Below are 22,468 nucleotides of genomic sequence, written 5' to 3'. Positions count from 1 at the left end.
AGCTAAACACCCCCCCCCCCCCGCAATGCCCCTCCAGATACAATACGATTTCAAATCCTTCAAATCAACTCCCTCACCAAATGAACCTCTTTTCAAAACTCTACAATCCGCTCTTTCCCATTTCCATCTCTCCAATACACAAAACAATCAATGGCAATTGTTCCATTCCACAACCCCTCTGCCCACAGACATCCCCTTGAGATTCTTGAACTTGCCTTCAAACACAACTCTCATTTTAAGGCAAACTCCTTCCATCCTTCAAGACCAATTCCAATTGATTAAAATTAAATTCCAAATCAAATTACAAAATATCCAAACTTCCGTAGTATCAATGGTTAATCCGGAAAAACCATTGAATCAAGTCATAGATCAAGTTTGTAATCAATTAACTCCACCTTTGAATCCAATTAATGCCACTTTACAAGTTTTTAACAAGAATTATGATTCAAATCAATTAAAAGATTTTTGTTTGACTTCTTTGGGGATTAAATCTTCCATGGTTTTACGATTAACTCTACAAGTGCAAGAGCAAGAGCAAGTGCAAGCCCCAGTGCAAGCCCCAGTGCAAGCCCCAGTGCAAGCCCCAGCGCAAACCCCAGCGCAAGCCCAAACAAAATCATCCCCCCCACCTTTGCAAGTGTTTGTCCCCTCAGAAACTCCACTCTCTTCAGAAATTCAAGATAACGATACAGACTATCAACTTTCCCTAGATCATGCAATGCTTTATCGCAACATGTTAACAAAACAATCTGGTATTTCCAATGGTCCTCTTCTAACGAAAAGATTACGCGATTTACATTCAAATAAACACACCCCTCCACCCATTGAATCATGTATTTTACGTATAAGATTCCCCGATCGTACTCATATCGAAATCCAATTCAACCCATCAGATACAATAGAACTTGTTTATCAAAAAATTAACCCTTTACTCTTACCACCACATCAAACCCATTTTAAACTTTATATTCCTCATCCTTACAAACATCTCCCATCAGATTCACAATCAACCCTAATAAAAGATTTGAAATTTAATAAAAAAACTTTATTACTATTACAATCTTCATCTCCTTCACCTTATTTACAAACTGAATTAATGGAACAAGCCAAATTCTTACAAGAAGCTAATGATGTAAAATTGGATCATCAACTGATGGTGACAAAAGAAACTCTTTCAAATTCGAACCCTTCAAATTCAAACCCTTCAAATTCAAACCCTTCAAATTCAAACCCTTCAACCACCAAATCTTCATTGGAACCAGGAAAAGTCCCCAAATGGTTAAAATTATCGAAAAAATAGCACCACTCCACTACATATTATTATTTTTATAGATTTTTAATTTGTTTCACAATATAAGTACATAACGTAACCCTAAATAACGATCCAAAAAAAAACATCTTTGCGCGGGTAACAATTGAAAAAAAAATTTTTTTTTTTTTCAACTTCTTTCTTCTTCTTTTTTCCATTCTCACCTCACTCATCATCACTAATTTTTTTTTTTTTTTTTTTTTTTTTCTTTTAATTTATTTTTTTCGAGAAAATAGAAAAAATAATTTCTTATATAAATAATTGTTTCATCGTTAAACAACTTGAATTTTCTTTATTGTTTTACACTTTTTATAATTGCCTTTAAAGATGTTTGAACAAAAACTAAAAGAAAAATGTCCCAAGGTACTTTGTATGTCGGCCAATCTCCAAGATCCACTGCTGTTGAAGCTTTGGTTTCCTATTTAAACTTGGATGTTTCCATCGTTAACGTTGAAACTGCTCAAGCTGAATTCGCCAAGAACTTCCCATTGAAGAAAGTCCCATCTTTCTTGGGTCCAAAGGGTTTTAAATTACCAGAATCCATTGCCATCGCTTATCATTGTATGTTATTTTCAATTTTTCAATTTTTTATTTTTTATTTTTTATTTTTTATCCTTTCGAGTAATTTAATATATTTTAAAATGATGAAAACAATTTTTATTTTACAGTTATCCCTGTCTGAATAGGAAATTTAAAAAAAAACATGTAACTCACATATGTCGAGAATTGTAAATCTGAGAATATTTTATTAATTTACAAGAAATGTTAATTGTGTTAAAATCAACTTTTTTTTTTACTAACAATTTTCACCACAATGCAATATTGCAAATAATTAATTTCTGTATAGTGATCTCTTTTGCTGATGAAAAGACTCAAGCTATCTTGGCCGGTGCCACTCAAGCTGAAAAATCTCAAATCTTAAGATGGGTTGCCTTCTTCAACCAAGATTTCTCATCTGCTGCTGTTGGTGCTTGGTTAATCTTAATTGGTAAGAACCAATTCAACAAGAAGGCTTTGGATGACTTCAAAGCTAATGTCGATAAATACGCCACCTTTGTTGAAGAAAGATTATCCACCCATACTTACCTTGCTACCGAACACGTTTCTTTAGCCGATATGGTTGCTTCTGCTACTTTCTCCACCCTTTTCGGTAAAGTTTACGGTCCAGATTTCGCCAAGAAATTCCCAGCTATTACCAGATGGTTCAAGACTATCATTGCTTCTGCTCCATTGAAGTCTAAATTCACTAACTTTGAATTCTTGAAACAAGATTTAGTTTTTGTCCCACCAAAGAAGGAAAAGAAGGCTGAAAAACCAAAAGCTGAAAAGAAGGCTGAAAAGAAGGCTGAAAAGCCAGCTGCTGAAGCTGCTCCAGCTCCAGAAAAGAAGCCAAAGCACCCATTAGAAGCTTTAGGTAGACCAACTTTCGTCTTGGACGAATGGAAGAGACAATACTCTAACGAAGATACCAGACCAGTTGCTTTGCCATGGTTCTGGAAACATTACAACGCCGAAGAATACTCCATCTGGAGAGTTGACTACAAATACAACGACGAATTGACTTTAACCTTCATGTCCAATAACTTGATCGGTGGTTTCTTCAACAGATTGTCTGCTTCTACTAAGTACATGTTTGGTTGTATGACTGTCTACGGTGAAAACAACAACAACGGTATCATTGGTGCTGTCATGATCAGAGGTCAAGAACATGAACCAGCTTTCAACGTTGCCCCAGATTGGGAATCTTACGCTTACACAAAGTTGGACCCAACTAAGGAAGAAGATAAAGAATTCATCAACAACATGTGGGCTTGGGACAAGCCAGTTATGGTCAACGGTGAAGGTAAGGAAATTGTTGACGGTAAGGTCTTAAAATAAACTAATTGATTCTTTTTATTAAAATCAATTTGTCTATCTCAAGTAAATACACTACTACTCAATTGTTACGCTCATGTATTATTTGATAATTAATATGGTATAATATTTTTTATTCTTATGTATTTTTAATTCATTCTTATTCATTTATACAAGGAAATATTGCCTGATTGCAAGCCAAAAATGGAGTCGTTTAAAAGTCATGATTTAATCACACTTGATTCCGTTTGTTCGTATTGCGTTGCATAATAAAAAGCTTATATTTTTTTTTCCCTTGTTGTATTTCGTTTCATATCTTCGGTGAGACAACTTTGGAGCGGCGCTATCATTTCCCACATAAAAAAAGGTTAAGGATAATGCAAAAGTTCATTGCGTATTTTAGTAATATTTTTTTTTTTTCAAAATATAAATGATATAAAAATGGAGCCGCATTCAAGAATGGTAAAAGTCTTAAAATATCAAATTCCAAATTTCAAGTTTTGAATTATTTCCATTTTAATTTTTTGAAAAAGAAAAGTATATTACCGTTAATTTCAACAATAAAATAAAATGTCCCAAGGTACTTTATATACCAATAATTCTCCAAGAACCATTGCTAATGAGGCTTTGATCTCTTATTTGAATTTGGATATTTCTATCGTTAAAACAACCAATGATGAAGCTAATTTTGCCAAGAACTTCCCATTAAAGAAAGTCCCAGCATTTCTAGGTCCTAAGGGTTTTAAATTAACTGAAGCTATTTCTATTGCTTATTATTGTATGTACCTTAATTTTTTACTACTAATTTAGTAACACTTTAGGTTTAATTGCATAATTCACAGGGCGTCTAGTGTTTATTTTTACCATTACCCTTATCTGATGGCATTTGATCCACATCTGGTTCGGAATTGTAAATCTTAAATTTTAGCGTCTTCCAAATTATTATTTCAGTTTCAATCAATTGCTTTCAAAATAATCATTTACTAACAATACTAGTTTGTTTGTTTTTATTTTTTGTTCTGACTACAACAAAAAAAAAAAAAAGAAAAAGAAAAAATTTAAATAGTAACCTCTTTTGCTGATGAAAAGACTCAAGCTATCTTGGCTGGTACCACCCCGGCTGAAAAATCTCAAATTTTAAGATGGGCTTCTTTCTTTAACCAAGATTTCTTCACTTCTGCCGTGAGTGTTTGGTTAATTCAAATTGGTGTTTTCCAATTCAATAAGAAAAGCTTGGATTTCCACAAGGCTCATGTTGATCAATATTCTGATTATATTGAAGAAAGATTAACAACTCATACTTATTTTGCTACTGAACATATCTCTCTAGCTGATATCTTCGGTGTTACGGCTGTTTCAATCATTTTTGGTAAAGTTTACGGTCCAGCTTATTCTAAAAAATACCCAGCTATTACTAGATGGTTTAAAACTGTTATTTCCTCCAAGATTTTGAAAGCTCAATTTGCCAACTTTGAGTACATGAAGCAAGATTTAGTTTTTGTCCCACCAAAGAAGGAAAAGAAGGCTGAAAAACCAAAAGCTGAAAAGAAGGCTGAAAAGAAGGCTGAAAAGCCAGCTGCTGAAGCTGCTCCAGCTCCAGAAAGAAAGCCAAAGCACCCATTAGAAGCTTTAGGTAGACCAACTTTCGTCTTGGACGAATGGAAGAGACAATACTCTAACGAAGATACCAGACCAGTTGCTTTGCCATGGTTCTGGAAACATTACAACGCCGAAGAATACTCCATCTGGAGAGTTGACTACAAATACAACGACGAATTGACTTTAACCTTCATGTCCAATAACTTGATCGGTGGTTTCTTCAACAGATTGTCTGCTTCTACTAAGTACATGTTTGGTTGTATGACTGTCTACGGTGAAAACAACAACAACGGTATCATTGGTGCTGTCATGATCAGAGGTCAAGAACATGAACCAGCTTTCAACGTTGCCCCAGATTGGGAATCTTACGCTTACACAAAGTTGGACCCAACTAAGGAAGAAGATAAAGAATTCATCAACAACATGTGGGCTTGGGACAAGCCAGTTATGGTCAACGGTGAAGGTAAGGAAATTGTTGACGGTAAGATCTTAAAATAATCTGATCTATATAATATTATTTTCTATTTTCTATTTAATACTAGGTATTTTTATTACAATTTCTACGTTATCTACAGTATCTTCTTTTCTTTTTTGAACTTTGGTTCTTTAATCACGTTAAATTGTTGTTATAACACAACATGGAGTTTTATAATACCTATTTTACAATTAGTTTATAAAGGAAAACTTTAAATTATCTCTATGTAAGTACAAAAAAAGAAGGAGTTAATTCAAAAAAGCTTTCAAGATTTTTTATTAAAATAAATATTACACTAGATAGTACCATTAAACTTTTTAGAAAGCAGAAGTATACTTAGCCTCTTCTTTTTGCTTAGTTTATGATTCTTTGAAACAAAAAAAATATAATGCTAAAGACATCACCGATCTTATAAAATAGCAGGACAAATTTAGGTTTTCAGTAGGCTTAGCAAACTAGACGTCAAGAAAAAAGAATGGTACACCAATAGGTGAATAAGTAAGCATGCAACCACATTGCTAAGTACGATGGTTCGTTTGACAAAAGTATGGAAATCAGGTGCATACTTTTGTTTGAAAGCATCTGCTATACTACCGTATGTCTTGTATTATATGTCTAGATATTTTTGCACCAGTTGCGCATCTTAACTACTTTAAAGAAGCTCTATATACTAACCAGAATATCGAACTTAAAGTAATAAGAGAAAAAAGTAAATTGTTCTCAAACATGAAGTTCAGATAGTCTTCTTATTTAACTTGATATCCTACATTGCTTCTAGAAAAAAAAAAAAAAATTGATAATACTTGAGTAAATTCCTTATGGATCTTTTTATTTACCTTGGTCCCTTTGATTGGACAAAAATTCTTTCAACTCTTTTTGACACAGTATGAGTTGACAGTTAGGATTTGTGCAAACTTCCGAAGAGCTCCGTCTAGGAGCCAAACAGGTTCCCGAAAACGTCAATAAATAAAAGATGACTTTGGGAGTCGGGAACTCCATATTTAATTATATTGTAAATTTTCAAATTTGTTAAAATGGTGTCAAAAATGATTACAAAATGTTTCGAATTCTCAAAACAAACAAAAAAAATAAATACAAACAATCTTCATTTCTACAGAACTAGTTTACAAGTTTGAGGGTGATGGATTTCAAAACTTCTACATATTGGCCTGATATATGGAAACCTACCTTATATTTAAAGCTTAGACAATCAAGCTCCCCAATACCCTATGAGTTAAACACCATTGACAATGGTACTATAATTACATTAAATTCGTCTGTTAACCAAGGATCTTTGGGCGGTTCCAATCAATATAGATTTGATAAAATCTTTGAACCCGAAAAACCTGATGATGAGATAAATTCTACCCTTTCATTTGCTTGCATTAACGATTTATTCAAAGGCTATAATTCTACCTATATTTCATATGGACAAACAGGGACAGGTAAAACTTATACTTTGTATGGTACTGCATTTAATGACACACCAACCGATCTAGATTCCAAAAATATCAATACTAATAAAAATGTGAAGAATGACTCTAATATCAGTTCAAACTCCAACATTCAAACTTCAGCATCGAGCAATAAGAGTGCAAATAGCATACTTCAAAAAAAGAATTATGGCTTAATCTCAAAAGTAGGAAATGACTTATTTGAAATGATTGATCAGATCAGAGCCATACGGAAAGGTATCACATTTTTAGTAAATATCTCATTCGTGGAAGTATATAAAGAAGAAGTTTATGATCTGTTACAGCATGACGATACATTGTCAAATAAAAAACTGAGCTTACACCATGATATGGATAAATATCAAGGGTTAGATATTATTAAGAATGTCAAAAGCGTAACAATATTAGATCGAAACGAATTGAATGACCTTATAGACTCGAGTAGAAGATTATTACATTCTTGCCATAATAATGGGATCCGATCAAGTACAATTTTAAGAATCAAACTGTTACAGCTCGATGAAGATGAGGATCTGGAGACCCAGTCCACGATTTGTTTTGTTGATCTAGCGGGATCAGATCGTGCATCAAAGGATATTGAGAAAGGGATTACGAGAGAAGCAGCTTCAAAATATAATAGAGTCATGGACTCGTTAAATAGTATGGTTTACACATTAGCAAATTCAGAATCTATCTCAATTAATAAATCCATTTATAGAAATTCTCATTTAACAAGAATATTGTATGATTTATTGGCTGGTAATCATAAGACAAATTTAATTTTTTCATGCTCATTAAATAAAGACGATGAATATGAAACATTCTCCACTCTTGGATTTTCATCGTATGCAAGTAGTATGTCCAATCAGATTAAAATAAATCAAACAGCAATTGGTGGGGATAAGAAACGTGCTATCTTAACTGATGATTGGAACCTAATGGAGGAGTACTATCGTAATAGAATTGAATTGTTAAAAGATGAATTACATGAAGTAAGTATGCAAAACGTCATGATGACCCGTGGGATGCAAACACTAGAGCAAAGTGAAAGGGAAAATGAAATCTTAAGAGATCAATTAAATTCATTAGTTCAATTAATAAAAACACCTCATTCAGTTAAAGGATCAAAAAATATCGCACGTGAAAAAAAATTCACAGATGAGACAATCATTAACTCCGTAATGGAACAAGTAGCTGCCATTGCAGATTTACAGTCTGTCAATAACGATAAAGAATTAGAAAATATTAATTTTACAGAAAGCCATATAATGAAGATCAGCATGAAAGATAAACCGAATTATGTTGAACAATTACATGATACAGAATCCAAGATGTATCGAGCATTAACCGACTTTTCTAAAAATCAAATACTATCTGATAATATAAATTTCAATGATATCAAGGGAAATGACACTTACTTAAAGAAAAGTAGTAATAAAAAAGAGACTTCATCACTCAAGAATAATGATAGTTTAGACAAGCTAGTTATACCGAAGACAAGGACAAAGAATACATCAGATGATACCAATAACAGTGATAGCAGCAAAAGCAATAACTCTGCAGGAGATGCAAGAAGGGTTAAAAGTGAACGAGGTTGGAGCTTTTTCCGTTCTAAAAAGAGCGCAAAGAGATCAGTAACAGTTTCTGTGGATGCTCCAGATAACTCTGAACCTGAAAGCGATCCTGATGCTAGAATTGAACCTTCGCCTGTTCAGAGCGAACTACAATTAAAGATGCTTAAAATTAGTGCAGGTTTAAGTCATGTATAAAAGCCCTAATTATCAGTGCCGCTACTCATTATATAGTTTTTATACAATAAATTTAGGAGTTCTTTTATTTTTTTTTTTTTTCAAAAAATACAATACAATATGATAACCAAACTTCTTTTCATGCGCGGAATTATCTTTTCCCAAAATTTGTTCTTATACTCGTCTATTTCCAGATTAATAAAGCAATACTTCAAAAGACTGGATTGATTAATAGTTGATGATCCTGTCCAGTGACAAGTAGTCGTCAGAGAAAATATTACAGTTAATGACAAACACTTTCTTTCTTTCTTAAGCATGTCCTAAAAAAGAAGGACTCGTACGGGAATGCGTCATTTTCCGTTTTCGCATGTTTGTATGAGTCAAAAAAAAAAATTTGATCAATATTATATAGAGTTAATTTTCATGATGACCATTTGCGATGGCTTTTACCCATAAGCAGATTTAGTCAATTAATACTAGTAGGTGAAAAGGTTTATCCGACAACCGTAGAGTGTTTGGAGCAGCAAATGGACACCTTGAATAACTTGGTACAATATATTATAATACTTGGGGTGAATAAAATATATAAATATGCGTAACATAATTCAGAACAATGAATTGGTGTGTCTTAATTCTTGATGTTATAAGAATCCTCAAGCCTGTACCTATTCGGACTACCAATCAATAGTAAACCTCTACTATATCAAAAAAAAAAAAAAAAAACTAAAAAAATATGCACACTACAAAGACTCTATTACAAAAGGCTAAACCTTTAGACAAATATGCAAGATTTGTTCCAACCCATGCTACTTTTCCTCTAGGTTTTGAAACTGCATCAATCTCTGCAGGTATTAAAAAAAATAATGCTTTAGATTTAGGGGTTATAAGGAATGTCAATGATCCAAAGAGAGCAAGAGCTGCTGCAGTATTTACTACAAATAAATTTCAAGCTGCTCCTGTTACTGTCTCAAGAAATGTTCTTCAACATACCAAAGGTGAAGGTGTTATCGCAACAATTGTAAATTCAGGTTGTGCAAATTCAGTAACTGGTGACCAAGGCCAAGAAGACGCTGAGAAAACGGTAGATTTAGTTAGTAAGCATCTTGGCAGTGACAGTTCTGAAAATCTATCTCTGGTTATGTCTACTGGTGTTATTGGACAACGTTTGCCTATGGATAAACTTGAGAATGGTATTGAAAAAATTTTCAATGATAAAAAGGCATTTGGCAGTGATTTCAATTCTTGGTTAAATTTTGCCAAATCTATTTGTACTACTGATACTTTCCCAAAGATAATTTCCAAACAATTCAAATTATCCACAACTGGGCAAACTTATACTATCACCGGTATTGCGAAGGGGGCTGGTATGATATGCCCAAATATGGCTACTCTATTAAGCTATTTAATTACTGATTTACCTTTATCTTCGTCTGCAGCAACATCTTCTTTAAAATACGCTGTTGATCGTTCTTTCAATTGTATATCTGTTGATGGCGATATGAGTACGAACGATACTTTATGTATGTTATCAAATGGTGCAATTGATAATCAAATGGAAGATATTACAGAAGATTCTGAGTTATATGATGAAATTAAATTAAATATTACATCGGTCGCCCAAGATTTAGCTAAACTAGTAGTACGTGATGGAGAAGGATCAACAAAATTTGTGACAGTGAAAGTGATTAATTCTGAAAATTACGCTGATGCTCGTACAATCGCAGAATCTATTTCTAACTCTATGCTAGTAAAAACTGCCTTATATGGACAAGATGCCAATTGGGGTCGTATCTTATGTGCTATTGGTTATGCTAAGTTAAACGATATGAGAGCATTAGATGCAGACAAGATTAGTGTTAGCTTTGTTACCACTGATAATAGTGAGCCAAAAGAATTGAAGTTGGTTATCAACGGTGTCCCACAGTTAAATCTCGATGAAGAGCGTGCTTCTCAAATGTTAGCTTTAGAAGATTTAGAGGTCCTAGTCGATTTGAATACTGGTACTGAAACTGCTCAATTCTGGACTTGTGATCTAACTCATGAATATGTTACCATTAATGGGGACTACCGTACTTAGAAGCATGCATTGATTTCTTGTTTCATTCTAGCATAATTATCTATAATATAGATATGTACATATAAAAACTTTATAAATTAATAAATGAGAGGCATAAGTAAATGCGAATATAAATATATATATATACATATATATATGTGTGTGTGTGTGTTTGTGTTTGTGTTTGTGTGGATTGTCAGTAGTTAGTTTGAGCGATGTTTATATGGTAGAAGTTCCTCTGGTAATATAATAGAAAACGACCGTACCATCATCTCCAATAATCGCCAAGACTATTCTTTCAAACTCTTCAGAGACCAAATTAGTAAAAGTCGCATCAATAAGGTTTGTAGTCAACAAACTCTCTTGATATTGAGAGTACTCCACAGGAAGCACGCATTCCTCTCTCTCGGAGTTACTAGGCTTTCCGATAATAAGTTGTATATTTTCACCTTCCCACTGAAAGGAAGCAGGTGATACTCTCACGTCTTCCCATTGTTGGTAATGGACTAGATTGTTTCGTACTAACTCCAATTTCTCGTCCATCCCGGATCAATGAATAATGTGTACCTGTTTACCTCCTGTCTAATTGTTTCAATTCGGGATTAGTATTGAAGTTATCTTATGTAGCTGTTTTCTTATAACCCCTCCACTCTATATTCTCAGGACCTACTTCCAGCTGTCTCTTTTATTGATTTCCTTTCTCAGTACTCATGGCCTTTCAGAACAATTTCTATACTATATGGTAGGTTCAAGGCCTTCTTTTAGGAAAGTACGAAGCACTGAATTCCTAAAGTGACGAAAACTTCAACCTTAACCGCAACTCCATCCCACACAGTTTCATAATTGCTAAAGTAATGTTATTGTAACGGCCGCTTTGGACCTGAACCGATGAGCCATTTTTACAGTGCCCACTTTTTTTTTTTTTCAGCTGAAATATTTTTCTCGGCTGTAAAGGGAATCCGCTTTTTGTAAATATTTACTATCAATTTGCACGGTAATTTTTAGGAGATTTGAAACTTTCAGACAAGATCTCTCATTTCGGCCATTTTTTTCATATCTTTTATTTAAGAACAAACCTTAAGGTTAGATCCAACGTTCACCTAGATCTCGCAAATTACTTTTTCTTTAAATAATAAGCTCACTAAGATTACCAAATCTTTAGCTTCCACCCTATTTTTCGTTTTTAGACACATACAAACACACGTACGGACATATATATATATATATATATATATTGATCAATATTCTCTTCTCAAAGTGAAGAAGGGAAAACGAGAAGAAAACTAACATCAATTGAGCAAGATACAAGATGAAAGTCTCGTATTCCATGGCATCTGCCCTTTTGTTTGGGACAGCCTTCGCTTATAAACCTGTTGTTGAGCCAAAGGAAAAATTAGACACTACTGAACAACCAAAACCTTGGGTTAGAACAATTTATGGCACTAAGGTAGAGATAGTTACTCCAACAGTAATTGGTGGTGTCGTATTTAGTGGTAAACCTGAAGATCCACCTAACCCTTTGGAACCATGGGTTTCTCTAAAAAAAGATGGTACACCACAAACTATCAAGCCTGAATTGAAAAATGGACATACTAAAAAAGCCAAGCCAGACTATTCAACATATTTCCAAACAGCATCCGTACGTACTTATTCTTATGAAGAGCTGAAGGCACATAATATGAACCCTGGTGATGTTTATGAAGAAGATGTTATGATTCCAGAAGACGATACATATATTAGCTTGAACCCAATTATTAGATGTACGCCTGAACGTTATTTTAAAAAGGGTGGCTCTAAATCTGGCTCAAGTGAACCATTTTGCACTCCAAATGAAAATAGTGAATGGAAAGTTGGTAAGACTTATTTTGTTTCTTGGTATACAAAATTTTTCAAGAACGAATTGACTGAGAAAGATATCGATAAGGTTCGTATCCACTTATCATATGTTAAAGAAAAAATTAAAGATAAGGGCCTTTTTAAGCGTGATCTAATAGATGATATTACAAATGATATTGAAAACGATGAACAAAGGACAAAGGAGAAGCTTCATGAAAGCCTAGAAGATATTGCAGTTTTGAAGCGTCACGACACAGCAGAAGACTTCGAAGAAGGCGAAAATATGGATATGCGTGACTTTATTCAAGATATTATCCAAGCTGTTGAAGCTGGTAAAAATAAAGGTAAGCGTGATTTTATTCAAGACATTATTCAAGCTGTTGAAGCTGGTAAACACAAGGACAAACGTGACTTTATACAAGATATTATTCAAGATGCTGAAGCAAGTGAACAAAAAGACAAACGTGACTTTATCCAAGATATAATTCAAGCTGTTGAAGCTGGTAAACATAAGGGTAAACGTGACTTTATCCAAGATATCATCCAAGACGTTGAAGAAGGCGAACAAAAGGACAAGCGTGATTTTATTCAAGATATTATACAAGCCGTTGAAGCTGGTAAGCACAAGGACAAACGTGACTTTATCCAAGACATCATCCAAGCTGTTGAAGCTGGTAAACACAAAGACAAGCGTGACTTCATTCAAGACATTATCCAAGATGTTGAGGAAGGCGAACACAAAGATAAGCGTGATTTCATCCAAGATATAGTTCAAGCTGTTGAAGCTGGTAAGGATAAAGGTAAGCGCGAGTTTATCGAAGACATTATCCAAGCCGTTGAAGCTGGTAAACACAATGACAAGTGTGATTTTATCCAAGATATCATCCAGGATGTTGAAGAAAGTGAACACAAAGACAAGCGTGATTTTATCCAAGACATCATCCAGGATGTTGAAGAAGGAGAACATAAGGATAAACGTAACTTCATCCAAGATATAATTCAAGCTGTTGAAGCTGGTAAACATAAGGGTAAACGTGACTTTATCCAAGATATCATCCAAGACGTTGAAGAAGGCGAACAAAAGGACAAGCGTGATTTTATTCAAGATATTATACAAGCCGTTGAAGCTGGTAAACATAAAGACAAGCGTGATTTTATCCAAGATATCATCCAGGATGTTGAGGAAGGCGAACACAAAGACAAGCGTGACTTCATTCAAGACATTATCCAAGATGTTGAGGAAGGCGAACACAAAGATAAGCGTGATTTCATCCAAGATATAGTTCAAGCTGTTGAAGCTGGTAAGGATAAAGGTAAGCGCGAGTTTATCGAAGACATTATCCAAGCCGTTGAAGCTGGTAAGCACAAAGACAAGCGTGATTTTATCCAAGATATCATCCAGGATGTTGAAGAAGGAGAACATAAGGATAAGCGTAACTTCATCCAAGATATAATTCAAGCTGTTGAAGCTGGTAAACATAAGGGTAAACGTGACTTTATCCAAGATATCATCCAGGATGTTGAAGAAGGAGAACATAAGGATAAACGTAACTTCATCCAAGATATAATTCAAGCTGTTGAAGCTGGTAAACATAAGGGTAAACGTGACTTTATCCAAGATATCATCCAAGACGTTGAAGAAGGCGAACAAAAGGACAAGCGTGATTTTATTCAAGATATTATACAAGCCGTTGAAGCTGGTAAGCACAAGGACAAACGTGACTTTATCCAAGACATCATCCAAGCTGTTGAAGCTGGTAAACATAAAGACAAGCGTGAGTTTATCCAAGATATTATCCAAGATGTTGAAGAAGATGAACATAAGGAGAAAGATAATGTGGATAAAGACCTGAAAAATATTGGATTAGTCAAGAGGGATATCCCTGCAACCTTTTTCTCATCTGAATGGTTAGACAATGATAGTGGTATCTTCCCAATTGAAATTGCTGAAGAATGGCTACAGGATGAATATGAACGTAAAATTGTCCTATCGATTCAACCAAGTAATATCCCAGATAATGAGTTCAATCCATTGGAAAACGGAATTTTATTAAGAATATTAGTTGGGGCACGTGTATTTAAGAAGACAAAGGAACAACTGCAATTGGAGGATGCTGGTTTGCATGGCGCAAAGTGGTGGTATATTGCTTTAACAATGCCTACGGCGGTATTAGTTTGTTGTGCTGTTTTCTATTTCTTTTTAGAATTTGGTAAGGGTCATCGTGATTTCTCTGACGTTACTGAAAATGCAATTAAATCAAGACATCGTATCATTGATAAGATGTCAAATATCCAAAAATTTAGCAATATGAAGAATAGAAAGTATTCTGAACTTCCTGTCACTAATAAAACTGATAAGCAATATTAGAGTCAATTTCTCATTTATAATTACCCCTCTTACCCCATAAAAACTACTTTACCCATATCATTATATAAACGGCAAAAAAGGCGTTATATATTATTAATAATTAATTAATCGTTGTATTTTTATTATATTAATATTGTAATAATTATCGAACATCTATATAAATTAGTATTTACCTTTAACAGAACAAAAATCACGAGACATGCATAAAATAGTAAAAAAGTTTCAGATCCATTTCTGTCTGGCAGCAACTTCACAGATTTTCTCTAGAGTGATAACTCTAGGATCCTGTCTTTGGGTATTTGTATTTATAGTACTAACAGAATCTGATTTATAATCTTCTGCCTTCACTGACGCTATCATATCTGGCTCGATATTTTCCTCGCATTCATCAATTATGCTAGAATCTTCAGAATCTTCAATATAATAGAAAAACGGCTCTAAAACCATCATTATTTTCCAAAAGTACATGGAAGTTGCATTGGAAAAAAGAATTTCAATAAGTGCAGGTAAATATTCCAATTCTATATATTCCTCTGCACAACATACAAATTCATCTAACTCGTAATCCTGTTCATCAGCAGACAATGTTGAGTACATTTCAGATAAAAGAGTCAGCTCTTTACTTATCGTTTTTGGTATATCTTGTCTTGCTTGCCATAGTAATTGCTGTGCTCGGTATAATCGTTCATGAGCAACGATATCATTGCCTATATTTTCTTTTAATTCATCTTCAGGTTCTTGTAAAAATCCATTTTTTTCACTTTTTTCCATAAGCTCATTATACTCATTATATAATGAAATAATCTTCATCATTGGCTTATATAATTGTTGGCAAACTTTTGTTTCTGAGTGGGGAATAATTACACGTTCCAAATAATGATTTATCAAACCTTCCATAAAATTTGCCCAAATGGAGGAAAAAACATAATTGTCATCATAATTTAATTCAGAAAAGTCTTGTTTAATATTACGTCGCATGATATGTTCTGTTAATGTGTAATACGGTCTTCTCTTCCGCTTTTTAGCATTTTTATTATCATTCTCAACTAACTTACTTTCTGTTGGATTCGCGCCTAGTTTATCAGACCAATATTCTGGTCCACCTCTTTGAGACAAGGTCACTAATAAAAGAAATAACTTTGATTTCACCCAAGGACTTAACGAATCAGTGTGATCGTCTGGGATCATGGCCACTCCTGTTTCAAGCTTATGATGAATGCAATTAATAAATACAAGTATGTAATGAGATTTTCTTGCACCATATTTACCCATAAGATATTCTTCAGAAACAATACGTTCATACTTTGTACCTTTTAATTTAAGAAATTTTTCAATATTCAATATCGGAAGGTTTGTATAGTTCTTATTTCGTTCTCTTGGATAATTATTTGCATTTTTTTGCATTGAACAACGACGGCATGGGCAATTCAGTCTAGTATCATTTTTATCTGGATCGATGGGCTCCATAATGTGTATATTTGAATAATAGTCTAATATATCCTCACTATTTTGAACAATCTATATGGTTCGCTCTTTTTTCTACTTATAATTTATTCATCATTATCAATAATTTTTATAGTCAAGACGGCGTACTGTCTTCCATCGGAGCATCAAAATGTGTATCACGTGTGCATTAAAATAATTTGAATGACAAGTAAAAAAACCATCATTAAGGTATTTCCCAGATGTTTGTAGAAAGTAATCTAAAAATCACGTTTTGTTTATTGTATCTTGTCCTTTTTTTTCATAAAAAAGATTCAGACATATTTTAGCTTTAGCTTAATCATAATAATTTTGATCGATCCGAGGAAAAGTTAGAACATAGTGATAACTTGTTTTTCTTTCTGAAAAGTGCACCACTCTTCAAAAAGAATTGCCATGCACTACCAATTAGGTATTATTATATGTCTCTTATTCTACTAACTTTTCATTTTTGTTTTGAGGAATTTGAATGTATATGTTGCTGTTTTCATTCTGGAATGTAAAACAATATTAATTCTGCAAACTCCTCTGTTTGAAAATAGAGCTGTAATAAGAATGTAAGACAATCTAAAAGACTACATTTTATAAACATTGGATAAATAATTTATAAGAAAAAAGGTCTACTACGTAATTGCTATTCCAGAGTAATCAAGTCTCCAAAAATGGTGTAAAATATAGGAAAGTCCAAATTAAGATAGTGTCATGGACTATATATACTGATTCTTAGTGTCAGCCTGAAGAAGTATTCCAGGCTTTGGTATAAACTGTACAGCAACATAACGTTTTGTTAAACAGAGAGCCTGTTGTAAACATTCATCTTGCCGAAACGTTTTCATTATATAATACCCTTATCCTGTCAAACACAAATTCCCGGGGCATGTATAGATGTTTACGTCAGAACGAACATTCTGGAAGATAACTCTTACAAGTCACAGTTCCAATTCGTATACTATATCTGCCACGGTGACTCTTCTGATGATGGTTACACGATTCCAAAAATTATCCTTTCATCTTTTTTATTCTACCTTAAGGGAGTAACCCAGAAGTGGCCCCATAAATATTTTGTTTGTAGCGTCTACGACATATTTGTTAGCATATCCAAATTGCAATTGATCTGCTGTAATCTCTCAGTCTTCTCAGATTCCTCTGTATCTTACCAAAAACCCGAGAATAGTCCCCACTACGTCTCTTTTCGGAATAGATTCCTCGCGTGCACATTTTTTGAGCTACATATAAGTATAGTCTTTATCTCCTGGTTTGTTCAGAGTAGGTAACATTCCTAATTCAAAAAGAATAGAACTACGTTTCCTCTGTATTCAAAACTGTCCTGTTGTTAATTGTAACAGATATAATTCTTAAATTAGCAAGGCATTAGTGTTCGTAAACTTGTATACCTTCAATTTATATTTGGTTAAATATTTTTGAAATAGCGAGCTAAAATAGAATGCACAGTGTAACTAAAAGAAGTTCTTACAAGATTTAATTCAACCTGAGAAAGATTAACAAGGAAATTCTAAGTATTATAAAGAAAATTTGCTAGCTTGCTATTTATGCATGAGAAATTAATTGATGTGGTATAAAAAAGACTTCCAAATCTTTGATAAATAAATAAAAAAAACCTGAATAGTAACTTGTTATAATTATACAGTAGAACGCTTGTATTATTTTACGGAGAAACTACTATCTTTTTTCTTCTCTCTTGGCTAGTCAATCGAATCTCTTGTAAGTTCTAATGGCTCCCTGTTTTCATCAACCTATTTGCTTATATTTGAAGTATCCTCTATAAATGTAAAGAATTAATTTTATTCTATAATCACCCTAACAAATTCAGGAACAGTTGTAACTTTCCCTTCTTTCCAAAAGAGAACTACATTCACCATTGGAGGATGTCTTTTTGGAGACAACTGAACAAAAGAATATTGTCTTATTGTGGAAAGTTTCCCGACATATCGTAAAGTGTGTCCATATTTGGTAAGATTTATGGGGTCTTACGTAAAATACATTCGGGTACTAACATTCTCGAGAAAATTAGGGAAGTTTTGTTGTGAAAGTAAGTAAAAGAAAAAAAAAATTGAATTAGAAATGGTTTACATTTAGATCAAATGATAATATTTTTTATAAGCTAATTGTTTGCGAAGACTTCTTCATTAGCTTAAGTTTTTTAACACTAAAGTGTATGTATATTAAGAGCCAATCATATCAAAAAAAAAACTTTGAGGGTTGGTGCTCATCAAATGCTTGGTATCTTGTTTTCTTTTAATATTATCAGTAGTATTGTATTTAAGAAATATTTGGTAAACTAATCTCTATAAATGGAGGCAAAAACTCTGATATAAATCATCTGGTTATTATCATCTTCGGAGTAAAGCCCTTATTGTTTTTCAAAACTTACAGTTAGAACAATAAAAAAACAAGTCCATAACATAAACAAGATAGATAAGAATACAAGATTTTTTGATTTTTTTCCTTTTCTAAATTAAGTGACATGTGTTTGTTTACTTTTTTTCCATAGAATGAACTTTTCAGCTAGTTTTAACTTATAAAGAAAATACACCCCCTTAACATTAAAAACAAACATACTTCCCAAATTTCACCCAAGTTACCAAGATATTTAAATATTTACCTCTACATACTAGTATAACTGCCTTGAATATCCATTCTAATTTACTCATTAACCAGAATACACAAGACACTCCTCCCTTAGGGTTAAAACTCCACAAATACTAACCCACATAAACATACCCCTGTACCCTAGCCCCTCGTTGCTGAATGGTGTACTGATTTACTGCCCAGAAACTGCCAGAGAGCACGGGCTTAATTAGGTTGTATACGGCTCATTTACCCAGTAAGCCCAATCTCGGCTAGCCATCCCATTTAGGTATAACACCGAAGGGTCTTGATAATTGTGGGTTCCGAATTTGAACGTCAATGTACTGCCGTGTGTAATTTTAATGTTTGACGTAATGAAAATTTCCTATCAATATGGTAAACAAAAACAATTATTTGATTACATAGAAGTTATTGGAAAGGATATATGTAAGAATCAAATTGATTCGTTTTGTATATGTTATCAATATTATTTTCGTGCCCCCCCTGATTTAGAGTCTTTGAATAAACTCGAAACTACAAACAGATAATTTTTTTTTGGTTGGAAGAATAGATTATATGCTATATGACTACTATTCTACCGGTCATTTTCTTCACTTTCAGCACAATTCATTTTCCTACGACAAGTGTCAATTTCAAAATAAATTGACGCTTATTGTAGATATTTTTCTTGCAACCCTGAATTTCTAAATTTAAAACTTGTTGTTGTTGTTAATGCTTTTAGATATGATTTTTTTTTGTTTTGTTCAAAACATTCCATTTATACATTAACTAATCTTGTTCGAACGTGATTTGTACTGATTTGATAATATTTTTCCCATTAAATTGCCAATACTACTTTGACATTTTTTCGTTGATCTTAACTTTTAACTTTTGTATTTATTTAGCCTCCATAGTGACTTACAATTTCATAAAACTATCCTCTCCCCAAAGACATTTGTTAGAGAATAGTAAATACCAATCTTCAAAATACACAACTATTTTATCCATAATACTTAAAATTGATAGAACAAATGGATCTGGAGAATAACCCACTAGCGACTACAAGTACCACGGATTTTTCAAGTGAAAATGAGAATAATGCATGTGAGGATGATACTCGAGAAATGATATCAAACTCAAACCGTCGTGTTAGAAGAAATACCTCCAATGAGAATACAAAGGTTGGTGATGAGGATGACGGTATTAGTCCAGGAAATATCAGAATATTTAATAATGGAGGAACCCGGCATGTAGTGATATCTAAAAATGACATTGGTAGGAAGAATGGCCGCAAGTACGTGAGATCAACAGCAAGATCGAGTATGAAAACCGCACAATCCCAAGCACAGTCTGGTAATAATACTTCCAACTCATTTGCACAGAACCCAGATTCACGTAGCAATAATAATAATAATAATAATAATAATAATAATAATAGATACTCAGAAGAGGATGGAGAGTCTTTAAACAATTATTCCTCCGTCCCAAGTAATTCATATTCTGCAGAATTCGAAGATGCACCTACCCATCAACCAAGTATCGAATTCTATACACATGATGGGTTAAATGATAGTCATCTATTGAAAGGTGAACGTGTCCATTCTTTACCACAAAATAACTCTGACTATCATATTTTCGGTTCAAGAAGATATTTGAAATCTGAATTACGTAGAGCTCATGGTGGTACATTAATGCCTGGGTTAGCCCCACCAACAATCCATAAATTTGGTAATCCAGTTCCATTAGGTCTTTCTGCATTTGCATTAACTACATTTGTATTATCATTTTATAATGCAAGAGTCAAACATGTTAGAATACCGAATATGGTCGTTGGATTAGCAATGTTTTATGGTGGATTTGTTCAAATTATTGCAGGCGTTTGGGAATTAGCAATTGAAAACACGTTTGGTGCTACCGCATTGTGTTCTTATGGTGGGTTTTGGATGAGTTTTGGTGCTATCTTTATTCCTTGGTTTGGCATCCAAAGCTCGTTTGGTAAAGATACTAGAGAATTTGATAATGCATTTGCTATCTATCTTTTAGCATGGTGTATCTTTACATATGGACTATCTGTTTGTACTATGAAATCCACTGTCATGTTTTTCAGTTTATTTTTCTTATTAGGAACTACATTTCTTTTATTAAGTCTCGGTAGTTTTACAGCAAATGATAATGTTACACGAGCTGGTGGAATATTAGGGGTGATTGTATCATTTATTGCATGGTATAATGCCTTTGCAGGTTTAACAGATAAACACAATTCATATTTTGTTATCAGATCTATGCCATTACCCACAAATGAAAAACACTGGGCATGGGCACCAAAAGGGTTTCAAAAACGGGAATAAAGATTTGAAGCAAGACAAAAATATATTTTGACCATTTTTTCTTCTTCTTTAGAAATCAAGGACTTTTGAATATATATCATTCATTATTGTAATATTGTATCACAAATATCTTTAACAAAAACGAAATTGTATAATTTATTCAAAATCATTATTATTTTTTATTAAATAATAAATAATATTGTAAATATATTTTTTAGTAATAATAATAATTATAATAATAATCATAATAACTATCTATCGTTTAAAATCAAAAGAAGATCAAGAAAAATAATTCAAAACAAGAAAGAAATAAATAGTTTTCCAGAGAGAGAAGGCAATTAAATCAAATTACTAAATTTGGCAAATCAATTTACCTAATTGCGACACATTTTTCTTGCCGTAGGAAATTAAGAGCCAATGCAGATTAATAGTGAAAAAAAGTATACAAGGGGTAGTAGAACAACAGTAAGAAGATTTGTATACATAAAAAAACAAACGAAATAAACTTCTTAAATAAATTTTTTAACAAGAATAAGAAAGCAGATAGCACAAACAAGATAATAAGACCAAATGAGTTGGAGTGGATTTAAAAAAGCTATTAATAGGGCTGGTAATAATGTTATGATTAAAAGTAGTGATCGTGTTACTGATCGAGAATATGATACTGAAGAACGTCGATATAAGACTTTACAAAGAGCTGGTGAAAGTCTTCAAAAGGAGGGTAAAGGATTTTTAGATTCTTTAAGAGCAGTATGTGCATCTCAAGTGGCCATTGCTGAAGTCATTGCCAATTTATACGATGATGCAAAATATAGTGGTAAGAGTGATTATAATATGGGTGAATATTATTTACAGTGTGTCAAAGATTTTGATACAGAGACATGTAAACAATTAGATGGACCAATAAGAGAGGCGGTTTTGGATCCAATAAATAAATTTTGTACTTATTTCAAAGAGATTGATGAAGCTATTAAGAAAAGAGAACATAAGAAACAAGATTATGAAGCTTCCAAGGCTAAAGTTCGCAAATTGATTGATAAACCATCTAAGGATTCATCGAAATTACCAGTTGCCGAGAAGGAATTAAATCTAGTGAAAGATGTTTTTAATCATCTGAATGAACAATTGAAAATGGAGTTACCACAATTGGTATCGCTGCGTGTTCCTTATTTCGATCCAAGTTTTGAAGCTATCGTGAAGATTCAACTAAGGTTTTGTACAGATGGGTATAGTAGATTAGCACAGATCCAACAATACCTCGACCAACAATCGCGTGATGATTATGCGAACGGGCTGTTAGACACCAAGATCGAAGATCTATTACATCAAATGACTAGTCTTGATATATGTGCTATGGGTATTAAATAGATT

General features: G+C 33.2%; 10 protein-coding genes across 10 annotated transcripts; 8 read left to right on the top strand and 2 right to left on the bottom strand.

Moving 5' to 3' along the window:
• Window positions 1-25: 25 nt before the first annotated feature.
• UBX4 (Ubx4p) lies at window positions 26-1,300 on the top strand (the record flags this gene model as incomplete). The annotated part of the gene is made up of 1 exon (XM_004179369.1): window positions 26-1,300. The coding sequence occupies one exon, from the start codon at window positions 26-28 to the stop codon at window positions 1,298-1,300; it is 1,275 nt and encodes a 424-aa protein (XP_004179417.1).
• Window positions 1,301-1,662: 362 nt separating this feature from the next.
• On the top strand, window positions 1,663-3,187 carry TBLA0C00820 (uncharacterized protein; the record flags this gene model as incomplete). Its single annotated transcript, XM_004179368.1, has 2 exons — window positions 1,663-1,870; window positions 2,157-3,187. The coding sequence occupies 2 exons, from the start codon at window positions 1,663-1,665 to the stop codon at window positions 3,185-3,187; spliced, it is 1,239 nt and encodes a 412-aa protein (XP_004179416.1).
• Window positions 3,188-3,733: 546 nt separating this feature from the next.
• Window positions 3,734-5,260, top strand: TBLA0C00805 (uncharacterized protein; the record flags this gene model as incomplete). The annotated part of the gene is made up of 2 exons (XM_004179367.1): window positions 3,734-3,941; window positions 4,230-5,260. 2 exons carry the CDS (start codon window positions 3,734-3,736, stop codon window positions 5,258-5,260), a joined length of 1,239 nt encoding a protein of 412 aa, XP_004179415.1.
• Window positions 5,261-6,378: 1,118 nt separating this feature from the next.
• Window positions 6,379-8,460, top strand: TBLA0C00800 (uncharacterized protein; the record flags this gene model as incomplete). The annotated part of the gene is made up of 1 exon (XM_004179366.1): window positions 6,379-8,460. The coding sequence occupies one exon, from the start codon at window positions 6,379-6,381 to the stop codon at window positions 8,458-8,460; it is 2,082 nt and encodes a 693-aa protein (XP_004179414.1).
• Window positions 8,461-9,172: 712 nt separating this feature from the next.
• On the top strand, window positions 9,173-10,516 carry ARG7 (glutamate N-acetyltransferase; the record flags this gene model as incomplete). The annotated part of the gene is made up of 1 exon (XM_004179365.1): window positions 9,173-10,516. One exon carries the CDS (start codon window positions 9,173-9,175, stop codon window positions 10,514-10,516), a length of 1,344 nt encoding a protein of 447 aa, XP_004179413.1.
• A 198-nt stretch (window positions 10,517-10,714) lies between these two features.
• Window positions 10,715-11,038, bottom strand: SEN15 (Sen15p; the record flags this gene model as incomplete). The annotated part of the gene is made up of 1 exon (XM_004179364.1): window positions 10,715-11,038. One exon carries the CDS (start codon window positions 11,036-11,038, stop codon window positions 10,715-10,717), a length of 324 nt encoding a protein of 107 aa, XP_004179412.1.
• A 766-nt stretch (window positions 11,039-11,804) lies between these two features.
• Window positions 11,805-14,699, top strand: PSG1 (Psg1p; the record flags this gene model as incomplete). Its single annotated transcript, XM_004179363.1, has 1 exon — window positions 11,805-14,699. The coding sequence occupies one exon, from the start codon at window positions 11,805-11,807 to the stop codon at window positions 14,697-14,699; it is 2,895 nt and encodes a 964-aa protein (XP_004179411.1).
• A 222-nt stretch (window positions 14,700-14,921) lies between these two features.
• On the bottom strand, window positions 14,922-16,166 carry AAN1 (Aan1p; the record flags this gene model as incomplete). Its single annotated transcript, XM_004179362.1, has 1 exon — window positions 14,922-16,166. The coding sequence occupies one exon, from the start codon at window positions 16,164-16,166 to the stop codon at window positions 14,922-14,924; it is 1,245 nt and encodes a 414-aa protein (XP_004179410.1).
• A 3,635-nt stretch (window positions 16,167-19,801) lies between these two features.
• On the top strand, window positions 19,802-21,118 carry TBLA0C00740 (acetate uptake transporter family protein; the record flags this gene model as incomplete). The annotated part of the gene is made up of 1 exon (XM_004179361.1): window positions 19,802-21,118. One exon carries the CDS (start codon window positions 19,802-19,804, stop codon window positions 21,116-21,118), a length of 1,317 nt encoding a protein of 438 aa, XP_004179409.1.
• A 549-nt stretch (window positions 21,119-21,667) lies between these two features.
• Window positions 21,668-22,465, top strand: TBLA0C00730 (uncharacterized protein; the record flags this gene model as incomplete). Its single annotated transcript, XM_004179360.1, has 1 exon — window positions 21,668-22,465. One exon carries the CDS (start codon window positions 21,668-21,670, stop codon window positions 22,463-22,465), a length of 798 nt encoding a protein of 265 aa, XP_004179408.1.
• Window positions 22,466-22,468: the final 3 nt, after the last annotated feature.

Source organism: Henningerozyma blattae, chromosome 3, assembly GCF_000315915.1.
Source record: "Henningerozyma blattae CBS 6284 chromosome 3, complete genome".
Classification (NCBI taxonomy): Eukaryota; Fungi; Ascomycota; class Saccharomycetes; order Saccharomycetales; family Saccharomycetaceae; genus Henningerozyma; species Henningerozyma blattae.
This window is presented reverse-complemented; position numbering and strand designations above follow the sequence as displayed.